This window comes from Pipistrellus hanaki (genome assembly GCF_964339955.1).
Source record: "Pipistrellus hanaki genome assembly, chromosome: 10".
NCBI classification, from domain to species: domain Eukaryota; kingdom Metazoa; phylum Chordata; class Mammalia; order Chiroptera; family Vespertilionidae; genus Pipistrellus; species Pipistrellus hanaki.
Window position 1 is genome coordinate 9301384 of NC_140512.1, and position 15985 is coordinate 9317368.

General features: G+C 43.4%; 1 protein-coding gene across 2 annotated transcripts in view; it reads left to right on the forward strand.

Annotated features, from left to right (window-relative positions):
• Window positions 1-15985, forward strand: part of ITPRID1 (ITPR interacting domain containing 1) — a 64418-nt gene that overhangs the window by 16553 nt on the left and 31880 nt on the right. For both annotated transcript variants that reach the window (XM_084896841.1, XM_084896842.1), the window contains exons 3-8: window positions 2951-3124; window positions 4582-4630; window positions 4960-5003; window positions 12638-12689; window positions 14308-14394; window positions 14814-15016. In XM_084896841.1, the coding sequence (XP_084752967.1) occupies window positions 2959-3124; window positions 4582-4630; window positions 4960-5003; window positions 12638-12689; window positions 14308-14394; window positions 14814-15016 (601 nt within the window). In that variant the 5' untranslated portion in view covers window positions 2951-2958. The remainder of the gene's footprint in view (window positions 1-2950; window positions 3125-4581; window positions 4631-4959; window positions 5004-12637; window positions 12690-14307; window positions 14395-14813; window positions 15017-15985) is intronic.

Sequence of the window (15985 nt, forward strand, 5' to 3'; positions counted from 1 at the left end):
ATGCCAGGGAAGCCAGATGAAGGGCATTCAAGCATCGGAGACTCCGTTTCCAGAAGCACACTGTTCACTAAGTGGGAAGGCACCCACTGAGTCAGAGGCAACCAAAAGTTTTTTTTACAAACTGGCTCCTGACCTTTGCCTCTTATAGGAATTGTTGCTTTTCCCGCAGGCCTTTCCTGTTAAAAGCCAAGACCAACTGAGCTGGCAGGGAGCTACCCTCATGGCCATGCAAGCCCAGTTGCTGAGAACAAATCCGCTACTGTGGAACGGAAGTCTGGAGACCCACCAATATTGCACTTGTATCTAAACCTTTGGTGGTTATTATATTTGAAAAAACTGGTGGCCAGGTTAAAATTTGACATGATAGTCCGGAAGCAGCGATTCTAGTACTGTTGGCTGCTAGGCATCTCCTGCTCCCACTACAGAGCAAATCTCTCGTGCTACATAGGAACTGACTTTCAGCCCAGGTTAGTGAATGAGCAAGATTATTCTGGGGTTTATTTTCCCATGCTGCATTATACCTTTATTCAAACCCCGATCCTCTATTGAATCTGATGTTTTGTGAATGTTGTTTAGCGTGATTTTGGAGTGTTTCCTCCTGGTGACATTTGCACTGCTGGAGTTGATGTTCTGATTATCATTCACATGCACAAGAGGCACAACATTGCCAAAGAGAACTGTCTCTCCTCCCAAGACCCGAAGCTTATGCAAAATTAAGTAACTGAAAATTAACGCAGTTTCTAAAGGCTGTTTTTGTCTCCTGTTATGAATTCTAGAGTACCAACCAATTCTACAAAGGTTAGAAGTATAATCTAATCTGTGTTGTTTCTGACCTGTATCATCATTGAAATTTTTATAAGCACTTATCTTCCCCCAGAGTATATTCCTAGTTAACTTTCTGATGGCTAAAATGCTTCCTGTTAATATACATATTAACTGTCCACCTGTTGCCCAAATTTTTAACTAATTGAAATTTCCTATAATTGCTTTTTTTTACACAAAATGAATAGTCATCACAATTGTCATTAATTTTTGCAGTAATTTATTATTACTGCAACAATAACTGTATATTTATACTACCAAGGAATGATAGAACTTTAGTAGATGAAGCATATTAGGAGACTTTTACCACCAGTTGCACCTAGAATGCTCAACTATATTAGAATATTCAGATGCTTACATTAAACCTGAATGATGTGCCTTGTTGAAACGTTGATTAGAAATGGTGTGATCAGGAATTAAGACTAAGTCATGTGATCAGGAATTAAGACTAAGTTTAGGGATGCAAGACATGCTGCTAAAGTGAGTATTTGACTATTTGGTCATTTCTCTAAGCTTAAAGAATAATCTAATGCAAATTCAAGTAGATGACATGCAAGGATGCAAATTCAAGTAGATGACATGCAAGAATTTAATCAAAAACAGTGGTTTTGAATCCTAGATTTGCTATTTGATTTTATACATATTTATTTAGCACCTACTATGTGCTGAGAATTCAGCCATGTATATACTATAGACATATCAGTGAGTTAGAGGGAAGCATTGTTCTCAACATGCCGAGTCTCAGGAGTTCAAACAATTTCCACAGTTGCTCTGTCTCCTTCTCTTGCTCTTAGAGCCTCATAAATGTCAAATTAAGTAATTGGGGCAGCCTACCTTTCTTGTGCCATGTGCATAATATATTTACCAGTACGAATTGTCTCAAACAATTTGTCCCCTTTAGAGTAGATAGTACAGCTTCAGAGCCATGGGAATGTGCTTGGAGTTCAAGGCCTAAATTTAAATCCTGGTACCTATGTGGCTTTGGATTTGCAACTTAACCTCTCTGTTCTTCAATTTACTATAAAATTGTGACAAACTCCTTCATTGACAATTAGATTAAATAACATAGACATAGAACTCAGCATGGAATCTAGCACATAAACACTGCACTGAGGTTAACAGTTGTTAAAATTCAGTACCATTTATCCGACATTAAAAATTAAGGGAATGAAAAGAGATTATATTATTTATACAAGGCCATACAACAAGTGTCCAGGCTGATCTGTTGCCAAAGTCTTCATTTTAAAAAATATATATATTTCAGTTCTTTTTTTGTTAATCCTTACTTGAGGATATTTTTTTAATATATATTTTATTGATTTTTTACAGAGAGGAAGAGAGAGGGACAGAGAGTTAGAAACTTCGATGAGAGAGGAACATCGATCAGCTGCCTCTTGCACACCCCCTATTGGGGATGTGCCCGCAACCAAGGTACATGCCCTTGACCGAAATCGAACCCAGGACCTTACAGTCCACAAGCCAACACTGTATCCATTGAGCCAAACCGGTTTCGGCATTACTTGAGGATATTTTCCCACTGATTTTTAGAGAGAGGGAAAGATAGAAATATCAATGTGAGAGAAACACGTCAATTGGTTGCCAGGGCACAAGCCAGGGAGGAGCCAGAAACCAATTTAGGTGCCCTTGACCAGAATTGAACCTGGGACCCTTGGGTCCACAGGCCAATGTTCTATCCACTGAGCCAAACCAACTAGGGCTTTAAAGATATTTCTTTAAAGATATAACAATTGGATGGATTTGAAGACTACCTATTATGCTAATCGGTGCTTTCAAGCTTCCTCCGTGGCTGGGTGTAGCCACTTCCCCAACTTCTTTGCTCACTGACCACGACCCTGACAGCCAGCTTGAATCCACCAGGATGTGGATGTGGCCTGTTGATGGATGAGGCCCCATTAGTCCCTGGTCTCCAGCTGCCTCTACGCTAAGAGGGGACCATTTCTCTGCATTATAACAGAGAACTTGGCTTGTAGGGGGGCAGCGGGGAGACAAGCTACCAAAGATCGTGACCTGGATCTCATTGAACTGTAAGGATCTTAACCTTGCCCTCTCTTTGAGCCAAGCCCGAAAGCTGACCTATTGTGTCTGGTGTGTGTTTTTTTGAAATCAGTGTGCCGAATGATGATGGTGGAGAAGTCACATGGATCTGACAGCCCTAGAGGAGGCCAGGAGAGGAGCCGGAGAGGCATCCTGCGGTCCACCAAGAGGGCCTGGGCTACCCTGGAAGAGCAGCCGCCTCCGGGCTCTGAGCAGGAAGGCCAGAGTCTCCCCACACTCTCGCTAGGTACGGATTGACCCTCAGGGTATCTGAAATGGCCCGCTCTTCTGTGAGTGGTGAGGGATGAGGGGCTTTGGGGCAAATAATTTCAGAGTAAGGACTAAGCTTTGAAGATACTAGCATCCCTGGCATGATTCCAGAAACTTCTATGAAATGGGCACTTCTGATGTCCCCTACAGACACTCAAAGACCTTAATGGAAACAGTCCAACTAAAGAATGAACTCGGCTTCCTTCCCACTCCAATGTACCCACAATAAACCCCCCAGGACGCCAGAGCTGTGTGGAGTCTGTGTCAGAGTCATGAGGCTTTATTTTAACCAAAGGCTTTTATTTGCTGGCCTTTACATGAGACATCAATAATCATTTAACAGCTTAAAGGGTAATAATGAAGGAAACACTTCTGCCTCCACTATAATGTAACTGATGGTTTTTCTTGTTTAAATATTCTTATTGATTTCAGAGAAGAAGGGAGAGGGACAGAAAGATAGAAACATCAATGGTGAGAATCATTGATTGGCTGCCTCCTGCACACACACACACACACACACACACACACACACACACCTCGCACCTGGGGATCGAGCCAGCATGTGCCCTGACTGGGAATCCAACCGTGACCTCCTACTTCATAGGTCGATGCTCAACCACTGAGCCATGCCGGCCAGGCTGTTTTTTCTTTGTTCACTACCCCGTTCATTCCATCCCTTCACAGTAACTCAACTGAATAAACAGCTCCCTGTCCCACTGGCCTTTTGGTTCACCAGACACCTTGTGAGGGAGGAATCCAGCTACCTCACTGATGGTTTCAAGTCCAAGAAAGTCAGCTCAGAGTAGCCTGTAGCCCGCAATAGGAAACGCTGCCTTTGCATCGTCTCCTTTCTGCCTGCTGACCCTTTGTTGTGGGATAAAGATCCACCTTAAAAGGCTGGTGCCCTTTTAACGCAGGGTGCCTTTGGCAATCCTGGGAGTGTAGTGCGATTTGTCCCTGGAATGAATGCAAATTTGGTTTCTAACCTGGCAGAGAGCGCCTTGCAAATAAACATCCCTGGCTAGCTGCCTTAGGTAAATGTCCTGATTCAATCCGAGGGGCTCCCGGGTGATTTCCATCCAACAGGAGAAAGACAAAAGTCTCCTGTCTTGTTCACCTTTTGCATTCATGCCAGGTAATTACAACATGATTCTAATATCTCTTGCTCATGGTGGTTTCTTTTCCTCCCCTTTTATGTTTTGGGGTTTTTTTGTTTGTTTGTTTGTTTTGTTTTGTTTTAAGTTACAGTCTTTTGGCAAGTTCATACTTCATTTCCAGGAAAGGATGATTACAGAAAACATGAAAATGCTTATAGAAACATGGACCTAAATATGTAGGGAATGGAGCTACTGGGTGGTGGCTGAATGATAAAATCGAGTCTTTTTAACTGGCTGGGCTCTGACTGTTTCTTTCTCATTTCTTTCTCATTTGTAGATGGTTCCAAACAAGAAAGTATTCAGCGGTGGCTGGACTCCGGGTTCTTGTAAGTGTCTGTTTGTGACCTTGTACATTTCTCTTGCAAAGATCCATGAAAACAACGAGTAACACTGCGGGGAGGAGGGGGGGTGACCTATAGGGATTTTCATTTTATCTGTGTGCTTGATAGGTTACACTATTATTGCACAAGTTATGTGTCAGTTTAAAGGTACAAAACAGGATGCTCTTTCAGCCCCTGGATTCTCATAGGTTTCCGAAAGTCCTCTAGTAATAAAGCCTAGCTCTGCATTTTGCTCTCATCTATTTAATCACAGAGCAATTTGTCTAACTTGTTGACACACACTGTTTGATTCACAATACTTTTGTTTCTTTCAGTGTCTCTGTAGATGAAAACTTTCAGCAAGTCACCGACCACACAGGTAACAGGAGACCTGAGCAGCAGTCATGGTTTGTGAATCCCGGTAGGATCTGTATTGACATGTCTGTGCAGTGCAAATCACTCTTCTTAAAATGACAATCACTAGAGGTTCCTAGAAATGGAACCCATCTCAACAACCATCCTGTGTAGTTGCTTTGTTTGATATTCGGGACTGAGGCTCAGGAAGGCAGGTGAGGGCTGGAAACCAGGACTCTTGCCATAACATTAGCTCAAGTTCTAGCCAAAAATTCACCGGGTTCTATGAAGACGTTTTGCAAGAATGTAATTATGGAAATGAAATTGTTTTTTTTCTCCTCACAGTATATTGTTGTTTTCTTTCCAAATCTAGTTTCTTTCTTTTCTTTGGTCTCAAAACTATGCATTTGTTCTCAAAAAGAACAATGACTGGAGTCTCTAGCAAATAATACAGGCTTGTATTTCTGAGACAGAACGTGGTGCACGCTTGTTACGCAGAAATTTGATATGAGCATTATAAAAAGAAAAAAATTAATTACAAGTCTCACAGTTTCCATATTCATTAAATGAAATACTGTATTTCACAGAATCAAAGACTCCTTGATCGTAAAATGCACTAACACTTTAAGTTCCACTCAGTGGAAAAGTAAAACAATAAGCACTGGCAATTATAAATGAAATGCAATACTGACTGTATACACATTAGAAATACCATAAATAATGTATGTGAAAATAGGAGTTTAATGATTAGATGAAACAATTTTTAGTCAAATTGTTCCTTACTTGGCTGGTTTTAATTAGTTCACTTTTTTCACTGCCTCTTAACTTAAGATGATGATTGGTTACAAAGTAGTTTCAATTTGGGTGTGTTTTTTTTACTTGAAAAACTAGGTAAATTCATTGAAATTTTCTTCTTTGCCAAGCTTATATTTTTTTTTTACTGATTTTTTTTTTAAAGAGAGAGGGAGATGGAGTGAAGGAGAGAGCACAATATCAATTTGTTGTTCCACTTATTTCTGCATTCATTGGTTGCTTCTTGTATGTTACCTGACCGGGGTCCAACTCACAACCTTGGCTTATTGGGACGATGCTTTAACCAACTGAGCTACCCAGCCAGGGAGACTGGGTTTGTTTGTTTGTTTGTTTGTTTGTTTGTTTTAATATAAAATTCCATGATGCAAAAATCTCTGGAGATGTTTGCCAATAAATTGAAATTAAGTACCTCTGTTCATCATAGATCAGACTTAAGGAAAGGCAAGAACGTAGAAATACAGCCAGCATGTCACATCCCCTGACATTTCATCTTCCCAGGTCATGGCGGGCTGCCTGGCACCGGTTCTGGGATTGTCAATCACTGTATTAAACACTTCACTTCCTCAAAATTAAGCACATGTCATGGCCCTTGCTCCTCTGAATCAAGCAGTGACCTAAAGGGGTTCAGACATGAGGGGAGACCTGGAGGAGAGGAGGGATAGTGGAAAAGCTGTGAGAACAGAAATGCAGTTTCAATTTGCCAGTTCCTTCATCTTCAGCGAGGTTTCTAATAATAATGGACTCGCTCCCTGCAGGTTTAATTGAGCCTTCACATTAACAAGGCCCCTTCTCATCTATCACATTTTCAACTCAGTGACCTGTGCGGTCGCCCGGCTGGTGTTCATTTGTGATTTACAGGTGAAGGATCTGGGGCAAAGGGTGGCCAAGTGTATTGATTTCTGGTTCCAGCTGGTTAGTGGCAGGTGGGGACGCTTGAGGCCCGGCACTCTGTTAGCCGCTCTGTGTGCAGGCACTGGCCGTGGTAAGATGGACACACACTGAATTCAGGGAAGCCAGGAGCTGCCCTGGGGAGTGTGGAAGTGGAACAGTCCCAGAAACGGGGGACCTGAAGGTCATGCCCAGTGTGGCGGGGAGAAACCTGTGGTGAAAAGAAAAGGAGCTGAAGAGGAGACAGAGAAGTAGCCACTGTGGAGGGAGAAGGCTGTCAAAACTCCCACAACCCTCGTAGGATGCCGAGAGGGCACTGGTTCCTAGGGCAGCCACAACGATGACCACAAACTTGGTGGCTTAAAGCAAAGAGCTGTGCCAGGCAGTGGGAACAAAGATTTAGAATCTATGGTTCCTGCTCTCAAGAATGTCACTCTGACTTTCCAGGACCATCATAATCTGAATGTAACCGATACCAATGTTCTAAAAGACCTTCTAATCCTACCTGCTCTCATTCCATCGCTAGCTCTTTCGTCATCTAATTCCTCTTGTATTCACATCTTTCCTGTTCTGTTCACCCGTTGCCCTTCTTTTGAATCCTGAGTCAAGTTCCATGTTCTCGACAAGGCCCTTTCCTGACATCTGCACTAAGAGACTCGGTCAGTTTTCTAAACACCACCCACATCCACTATGGGTTCTATTCATACGGCACATGGTCTGTGCTGCCTCAAATTATTAGGGCTGTGATCAGCCTCACTCACAAAATTGTAGGTGCCCCTGAGGCAGAAATCCCCTGTAACATGCCTGACTTCTCCAAAGCTAATCAACCAAAGGATCTTAGTACAACTGGCCCATGATGAAGATGATGTAGTCAGATTGAGAAATCTTCAAAGGAGAGGTGAGACGTATGCTAGTCAATCAAAGAGAGATGCAGTTTTGGGAAGAAAAAAAAAAGAGGCAAAACAAGACAATGTCAGTTGGTGGAAGCAAAGGGAGCTCTGGCAGTCATAGAATGAGAAGAAAGTTAAGTAGGTATAGGAATGCACACAGAAGGTGGTCAGACTAGGAACTGTTTTCAAGCTTGGAAGCAAAGGCAGAAATGTTCCTGTTAAATAGGGTATTATCAGGGTACAAATGCCTTAGTATCCAGGAAGAGGGGATCCCATTTGATGTCTTAGGAGAGGGGTGGCAAAGAAGTGTCATCTCAGGTTCCAATCAAAGGACAGGCTGTGTTCAGCCATTTTTTAAGCCCTACCTTTGGTCCTGAGTCACAAGTGCCAGATGCCATAGGTGCAGCACCGGGGAATTGCAGCAGGCCTGGTACACATTGGCCATCTCTATTGCAGTGAGTTATGAGTGGTTTCTGAGAAGGGCAGCAGCAGATTCCAGTGTGTATCCTGGCAATGGGAGAAAGGTACACACCTCGGGCTGAAGCTACTGTGACCTCAACTTGGGGTGGGTATCAGCAATGGAGTAGAGAGGGTGGGTTAACATCACCAGCAAAATAAACAGAGATGGGGGTGAAGAAGAGCCCAATCATTACAACCAGATTTAAGGTTTTGAGCATGAGTGTCAGGGAGAATGAAGAGTCTTTTTTTTTTTTTTTTGTAACGATATAGATTAATAATTGATTAAATGAGACAAACCCTGCTGACTGCCTCTTCTAAGTGTCTTGGTCAGGCAGGAGTTAAGTGTGCAGAAAGCTGCAGATTGCTATTATTTTAGAGCCCTGTGAAAATGTAATTTGATTAGTCTATTGGACGATATTCCAAAGAACCAAATGTCTTCCATGAATCAGTCAGAAATGCTTAGGAAAACCAAAATAAAAAATGCTTTCTAAGCCAATGAAGGTGCTAATTAGTGCCTTCTGCATATCTCACTCCATCTTCCCCAGCCATACACTCTGCAGGGTTAAGCTCGGTGTCTGCTGCTTCAGATGGCAAGAGTCCACCTCACAGTGGTCGGGGTGGCTGGAGACTCAGGTCTCCAAGAAGGAATAAGAACTGGATCTTAACCCATGCAGTGGGACACACTGAGTAGGGCAATGCCTGTGTTCTCTTGCTTTAATTCTTTTCCAAGTCAACCCTTACAAAATGTGGGAATAGTAGGACCTTAATTTTTTTTCAGTATTTATTCTCCAATGCATTTAGAAAGTCAAATCTGGTTTTATAAAACCAATAAGGGGAAAATATTAGAAAAAATATCAAAACCCAGTAACTAGAGAAACGAGTGAGGAATGAAGGAGGCCCTCACCAGCAGGGCTTTGTGGTCAATACAGGCACTGCCATAGGGTCCCATCTTCTCCCTGAGCATGCCTAGTGCCTGCAGAAGCTTGAGAAAGTTCAGGGCAACAGGAGCGGTTGGTTTGCTCCACCTGGCATTCCTTGGGTGTCAGATTCTTGCTGTGACCATAGACAGATTCAAATGCTTCCAGAGCCGGGGAGGTAACCGCTGTTGGACCAAGCAGGCAGGACCGAGAGCAGAGAATCACAGAGCACATGGCTGCCAACAGACGGCTGCCCTAAAGGGCCTGGGCCACAGTTGCTGGATTCCTGAGTTTTCAGGAAATTCTAGGAATCCCACGCCAGTGAGACCGGGGCTGCCAGCCTATGCCTCTCGGTTCAGGTTCAGGTTCATTACCTGGCCCTGAGGAGCCCACCCTCAAGCTCCAGATAATGTATCTCACACATTGGCAAAGTAGAGAAAAACAAAAATAAAACAACCACCACCATAACAGACAAGGTACAATAACTCCACACTTCTCTCTCCAAGGCTCTCATCTACCAGGCGGAAGTGTTGGAAAGATCAGTCACTGCTTCCCAGGACCTGGGGAACCTGGAAATGCCAAAGGAAATAGAGTGATCAACCAAATTCATTTTTAAAAATTTTATTATAATTTTTAAAATGGGCTTAGTTTGTGAATTTATTTTAAAAGATAATATTGATTTTCTCTGGCTGGTTTTCTCCAAAATCTAAGCTTGGCAGCAGAGGAGGCTGATGTGTGTGAATTAGATGGAGAGAGACATTTGTGTCATTTCAAATAAGGTCAAGAAAACAGTGGATAAGGAATCTAACAACAGATATCAAAGCTGTATCTGTGCGTCAGTGAAGATGGGGTTCAAATGAGAGGTTTAGACACCCCAACCGCCCCTCTGGGTTAGTGATGGCTGGGCCTATGGGGAGCTGTTAGGTGGAAGGAGAGAAGGCCCTTTCTTCAACAGGTATTGAAATTGTGTAAGGCTTTCTATATGTATCTTCAGATCAGAAACTAACCTCCCTTTGACCTAGCTGGCTCCACTTTGCACATTTCTTGGAAAATATGTTGCCTTTGGGGGCTCCTTTTCTCTTCATGGCTTCCCTTGGTTTCCTGGCAACCAGCTTGCTTCTGAAGATGGATGGCAGGGCTGTGGGGTGTGGTCCACGGAGTGTGGCTTGAGAAGCTCATGGAGATGCCCTGGGTGCAGAGCTGCCCATTTCTCTGGAGGCTGGGTTTCCTGCGGGGCCAGGGAAATGGCAGCAAGGCTGAGCCAGCACTTCTCCTCAGTATCTGAAAATGGTCATTTCCTCTCTCATGGTCTGAGCCATTCACTGTGTCCACAGTGCCAGGCTGGCCTGGATCACACATCCATTCACACGTCCGAGGGAATCCAGAGCAATGGCAGGCAAATGGAAAAGGCCAAGGCAGGGACCAGAGAGGTATCCTAGCAGGACCAGGGAATGGCTTCAGGGGGAAGCCGCTCTCAGAAACTTGGAGCTTGCCTTCAGGATTTCTCTGCACAGCAGTAGGTGGAGGTGGTAGTGGCAGGAATGGCGTCAGGGAAGAATAGGGGGGAAAATGCTTAAAATAGACAAATATTTATTTTACCTTTCATTTTGGGCGACATCTCTAATTTATTATGGCATCAAGTCATTACAATATAACTGTCAAAAATTAGACTGCGCTTGCATCTATAACGTGGTTAATAAAGTGGCAAATAGGCTTTCTCTCGTGTGACAACTTCAATCAGTTGGTAATGGCTTTATGGTCTGAGAAGCTCTGAGAGTGAGTTGAGTTCAGGGAGTGAGCGCTGCAGTGGGTTAGCGGTGCCTGCCGAGGTGAGAGACTTGGCACAGAACAAATGATGTTTTCCGAACTCTGGGTCTTGGAGGTGCTTCACGGGACCCAAAAAAAGTGGATGGACAACACCGTCAGGACAGCTCCCTTTGACCTCTGTAAACTATTGGAATCTTGCAGAAGAATCTCTCCCCTAAAACCCAAAGTTTCAAAACCACTGATGTAATGGGGCGGGGGAAGACTGGAGTTTTGATTCTAAGTTCATTCTTAACTTGGTACATAGGTTTGAATCAGCTATTTTGACTTATATCTGTCACCAGATGTCACATAGGACATCTGAAAAATGTCATAGTTATATCATAATAATGATCACTTGCCTCAATATGCCATCCTTGGCAGTGGCTCCCCTGAATGTTTTATGAGCAGTTACATATTCTCTTTAACTTTAGCAACTTCTAAAGTTCAAATATGTACCCTGAAATTACTGTACTTCTCAAAACCCACTTGTGAAATTTATTGCAAACACGGGATGTCAAATAAGCTTCATCTCATTTGATCAGTTGCTTCCCTGGTGAATTTAAGAGCCTACCTAGGCTCTATGAGAAAGTGATGTGGTTGACTGGTGATGTCTGCTATGGGAGTGGGCACTGGAGTGGGTAGCACAGAGGCCGTATGCATCCCTACTCTATTCTTAAACATTTACTGTAGATTTATATTCTGCACCCCACATGATTCTTGTGCTGACAGAGTTCCATTTGCTTCATAGAGCAGACATTTATTTGACATCTCTCACCTCCTCTTTAAGTTGTAGTTCTGTATTCCAAAATGCCATCTGATATAACTTGACCAGCCTTCCTCCGAGCTCTGTACTTGCTCCAGATGCTCTTCTTTCACAGCAACCCCTCTTTTCAAACAATCAAATTCTCCTATTTTTTTTAATGAGCAGGTGATCCCTACCCCCACCCTGACCTCCCCCTCCCCCGCCCTGCCTCTTTTTATTTTTTATACTAGGGGCCCATTGCAGGAAGATTCCTGGAAGAACAGGGCTTCAGGCAGGCTTTCCTCCCACCACTGCCACCTCTCCCACCTCCTTCCCCCGCGCTTTCCCTGCCACCTCTACCCCCAATCCTCTACCCTACACTTTTCCTCTGGCCACCACCTCCTACCCCACTTGCCTACACGCCCACCCCCACTCCCCCCCCCCCCCCCGCTTTCCCTCCAGCAGCTGCCTTGCTTTCTGCTTTCTCTCCCTCTTCCTTTTATGCTGTCTTCAGTCTTCACTTCTCCCTCCCTCAGCATATGCAAATTAACCGCCATCTTAATTGGGTTAATTTACATACTCACTCTGATTGGCTGTGGGTGTAGTGAAGGTACAGTCAATTAGCATTTTTCTCTTTTATTAGTGTAGATATTTTTCTTAAAAAAATTTTTTTTATTGATTCCAGAAAGGAAGAGAGAGATAGAAACATCAATTGGTTGCCTCCTGCATGCCCCCTACTGGAGACCAAGCCCAAAACCTGGGCATGTGCCCCAACTGGAAATCGAACTTTAATCTCCTGGTTCCTAGGTTGACATTCAACCACTGAGCCACACTGGCTTGGTCATTTCTCCTTATTCTTAAAAACTTGAAACAAGCACTGCTTTTTTCCAGGTAGTCACTGCTGACTACATCACAAGCCACTGACTTCGCCTTCACTGAGCAAGTACACACATCTTCAAGTGCCTGTCACACCATTTAGCCATTAATTACATTCTGTCTTGTTCACTACAGAGATGCCTTGTAACTCATGCCTATACAATCTCTGACATGGCAATCAGTCACACGTCGGTTCCTTTGAGGATGAGAAAATCTTCCATGAGGATGAAAGGAAATTAAGTCCCTCCCCCATTTTTTTTCGTTGCAGTTTTTTCACATGAACAAGGAATGGTCCAAATGACTGTAAAAGACTACCTGAGGTAGGTGGCAGAATCAGTCCAGTATTTTACAGCCACGTCTTTCATAAGGGACGTACACTGGGGCGAGTCCTCAATAATGACATGGATCTTGGGATTCTGTCACTGATTGAGCTGCAGTGCTGCAAAGTTTTCGAGAGCCTTGAGAGAAATAGAGGTTCTTAAAATGTCATGAAGGAGTGAGTAAATTAAATCAACAAATTCTGACTTGGGGGGGAGGACTTAATTAAAACTCGCAGATATGACATTCAACTATAATTCAGCTGTTCACAAGGACCTGCTCATAAAACAGTTACATCTATATTTTATATTGCCAATATTATTATTCAACATCATGCTATAATTTAATTGTTGTAGTTTCTAATGTTAGGTGGAAAGTAGTGAGAGTCTCTTAATTTGAAGATAGACTAGGTCTCAAAGTGACCCCAAGCAGCAGCATCCACATCACCTGAGAACTTACTAGGACAAATTTTTGATCCCCAACCCAGACACTTTGAATAGGAAAACCTAGGGGTAGAGTTCAGAAATAGGTGTTTTTATAAGGTATTCGTATAGTACCTGGGACCACTGAACTAGACAATGAGCTTTTATAGGCTGGGAGAAGCAGTTGAACAAAGACATGGCCCATCTATTCTTACTATTGTAATAATGGACAGGATTAAGGCAAATTCAGCGGTGCGCACAGGAGACCTTGGTCTCCTTGGGAAAACTGTTATTTACATTGTATTCTTTGATAAATTTCAATTTTGTGCCAACTGGCTGTTTATATTTGATGAGACTAGATTCAGCTATCTTTTAGATGAGGCATCTACAAGTCAACTACATTATGACAGGGTTCCGTTCTGTTTGGAAATGCTTTCTTTTTAAAAATATGTTTTCATTGATTTTAGCAAAGAGAAAGGGAGAGGGAAAGAGAAACATTGATGAGAGAGAAGCATCAACATTGATCAGCTGCCTCCTGCAAAGCCCCTGCTGGGGATTGAGCCCACAATTCAAGCATGTTCCTTGATCAGGAATCAAACCAGTGACCTCTGGTGCACACTCAACCATTGAGCCACACCAGCCAGGCTGGAAATGCTTTCAAATGACCTGCAGTGCAGGTCTCTTTGGATAGAGGGATGCTGGTTTTTGAGACAGTAAAGGGTAGTGTTACTGTTGCGTATGGTTGATCCTGAGCCTAGAGACAGCTCTCAGAGAACACTAACCATGCCCTAGGAAGTCCTTCATGATGAGAATGAATGTTGAGTCGCTTCAGTGGCTGCTGCCTCAACCTCTTTCATAACAAAATTTTAACTTCCTCCCAAAATTCAGCCTAGCAGGGATCATTCCTGAAAGGTTTCCTAATGATTTGCCATCTGTCAAAAGTGAGACTTTCTGTCACCTTCATAATGAGCTCTAGTGGGCACCTGACACTTAAATCCTCACACCTTCTGTAGGCAGCACTCCCCTCTGCTGCTGTGCTTGCTCTTCAAAGGCGTGGCCCCTGTGGGATTATTAGGAATGACCAGGAAATGCAAATGTGAGCTCTGGAAGGGAAAGGCTCCCAATGATCTCTAGGGGTGGCGGGGGCGGGAGACTATCTAAATGGACCCATCTCATTGTTGCTACCATCTCACCTTAGATCTCTGCACCAATGTTCAGAAACTCCTACTCTGTCCAGAGGCACCAGCTTCAACTCATGCCATTCTGCTGTGAGTATACCACAAAGGTATGTGATTTCCAGGCACTTCGCATCCAGGAAAATCATCCCATGCAACAGTGGATTTAATGAATCGATAAATAGGCTCTTGCGAAATTCATGAATGGATAGAGGAGAGAATGAGTGAGAATTTCTAAACCCCAGCTTGCAAGAGGAGTATAAAAGGGTCAGTGAAATAGGCTAACTATCTGTCAATGAGGAAATGGTCATATAAGTTCTCAGCTCCCATTTTGTGGCATTCTGTACAGTGACAAAAGGAATAGGTATTTGTTTATATATACTAACTTGTGATCTTCAATTCATATTTTAGGAGCAAAAAAGGCATGATGCCAAAAGATACATAGAGTATGTTACTATCTATAAAACAAATGTGAAAGCTGTAAAGCATGTATGATCTGGGATAAAGACATTCATATTTTTTACTGCAGCATTCCTGAGTGGCTGGAATTTTGGGAAAAGGATCCAGTGGAGATTCTCTTGGATCTGGGGTTTGGTGCTGACGAGCCAGACATCTGCACACAAATTCCAGCCAGATTCCTGGGTTGTGCCTCAGCAGCCACAGGGATCAATATCCATGTTTTTCTTGAAGCTCAAAAGCAGCGAATGGACATTGAGAACCCTAACTTGTATGGTAAGTGAGAACCACATGGCATCCAAGTCCTACCAAAGGCAATTGTTACAGAGCACGGGCTCGCTGCCCAGTGCACTTAGAAGCCAATACTATGGCATTGGCTTTTAAGAAAAAAATCTTCATTGTAAGATCAACCAGCAAGAAGATAAGAGGCAGAGCTCAAATCTGTATTCCGACCCAAGGTTCAAAGAGAGATTGACGGGGTTCAGGGAAACCTGCTGGCATGCGAAATCACTGGCAGGGGAAAAGTTTCAACTGGAGGGCATTGGAGCTTGGCCATTCATGGTAAGAATGGCTTCAGCACACAACCTCCCTGGACAGCAGACCCTTCACTTCTGAAAGGATTCTGGGGTTCAGGTTCCAGTTTTGTCTCAGTGCTTTGGTTCTGTGGGGTGGAGACACTTTGGTTCCAAGTGTTATTGGAGGTCAAAATTCCTCTCCTCTGCACATGCTTTGGCCAAATACTGGGGGGTTTTTTCAGTTGTCCCTGAAAAACAGCCCAGTATCTCGTTAGAATAAGATCAGTTTGAGCTGGTTCTGCATTTACACAGTGAGCAGGGAGGTTAGCCACACAGTATTAGGAGAGATGGTCTGGGAGACGTGTTCAGTGGCAATCCACCCCTCCTATCATAGCTGAAAAAGAACAGCTTATAGCTGGATCCCTCTACATGTCCACTACGGATTGGTGCATATGTTGAGGGAAGGAAATACATTCCATATTGTCCTTATTCATGAACTTGGCCCATCTGGAAAGCCACTAATTGTAATGATAGAGAAAAGGTGGTCCTGGAATTTGTATCCAGGCCTTTTGACTCCATGTGCCATGATTTTCTACACTCTCAGGTGGCAATAGATGGAGAGGCTGGAGGTAAGGATGAGGATATCTACTGCCAAAAGCAGTGGGAGAAACTCAATATCATCTTGTATGAAAGAGCTGACTTTACTTTTTGACAATTTAGTTTAATTCAC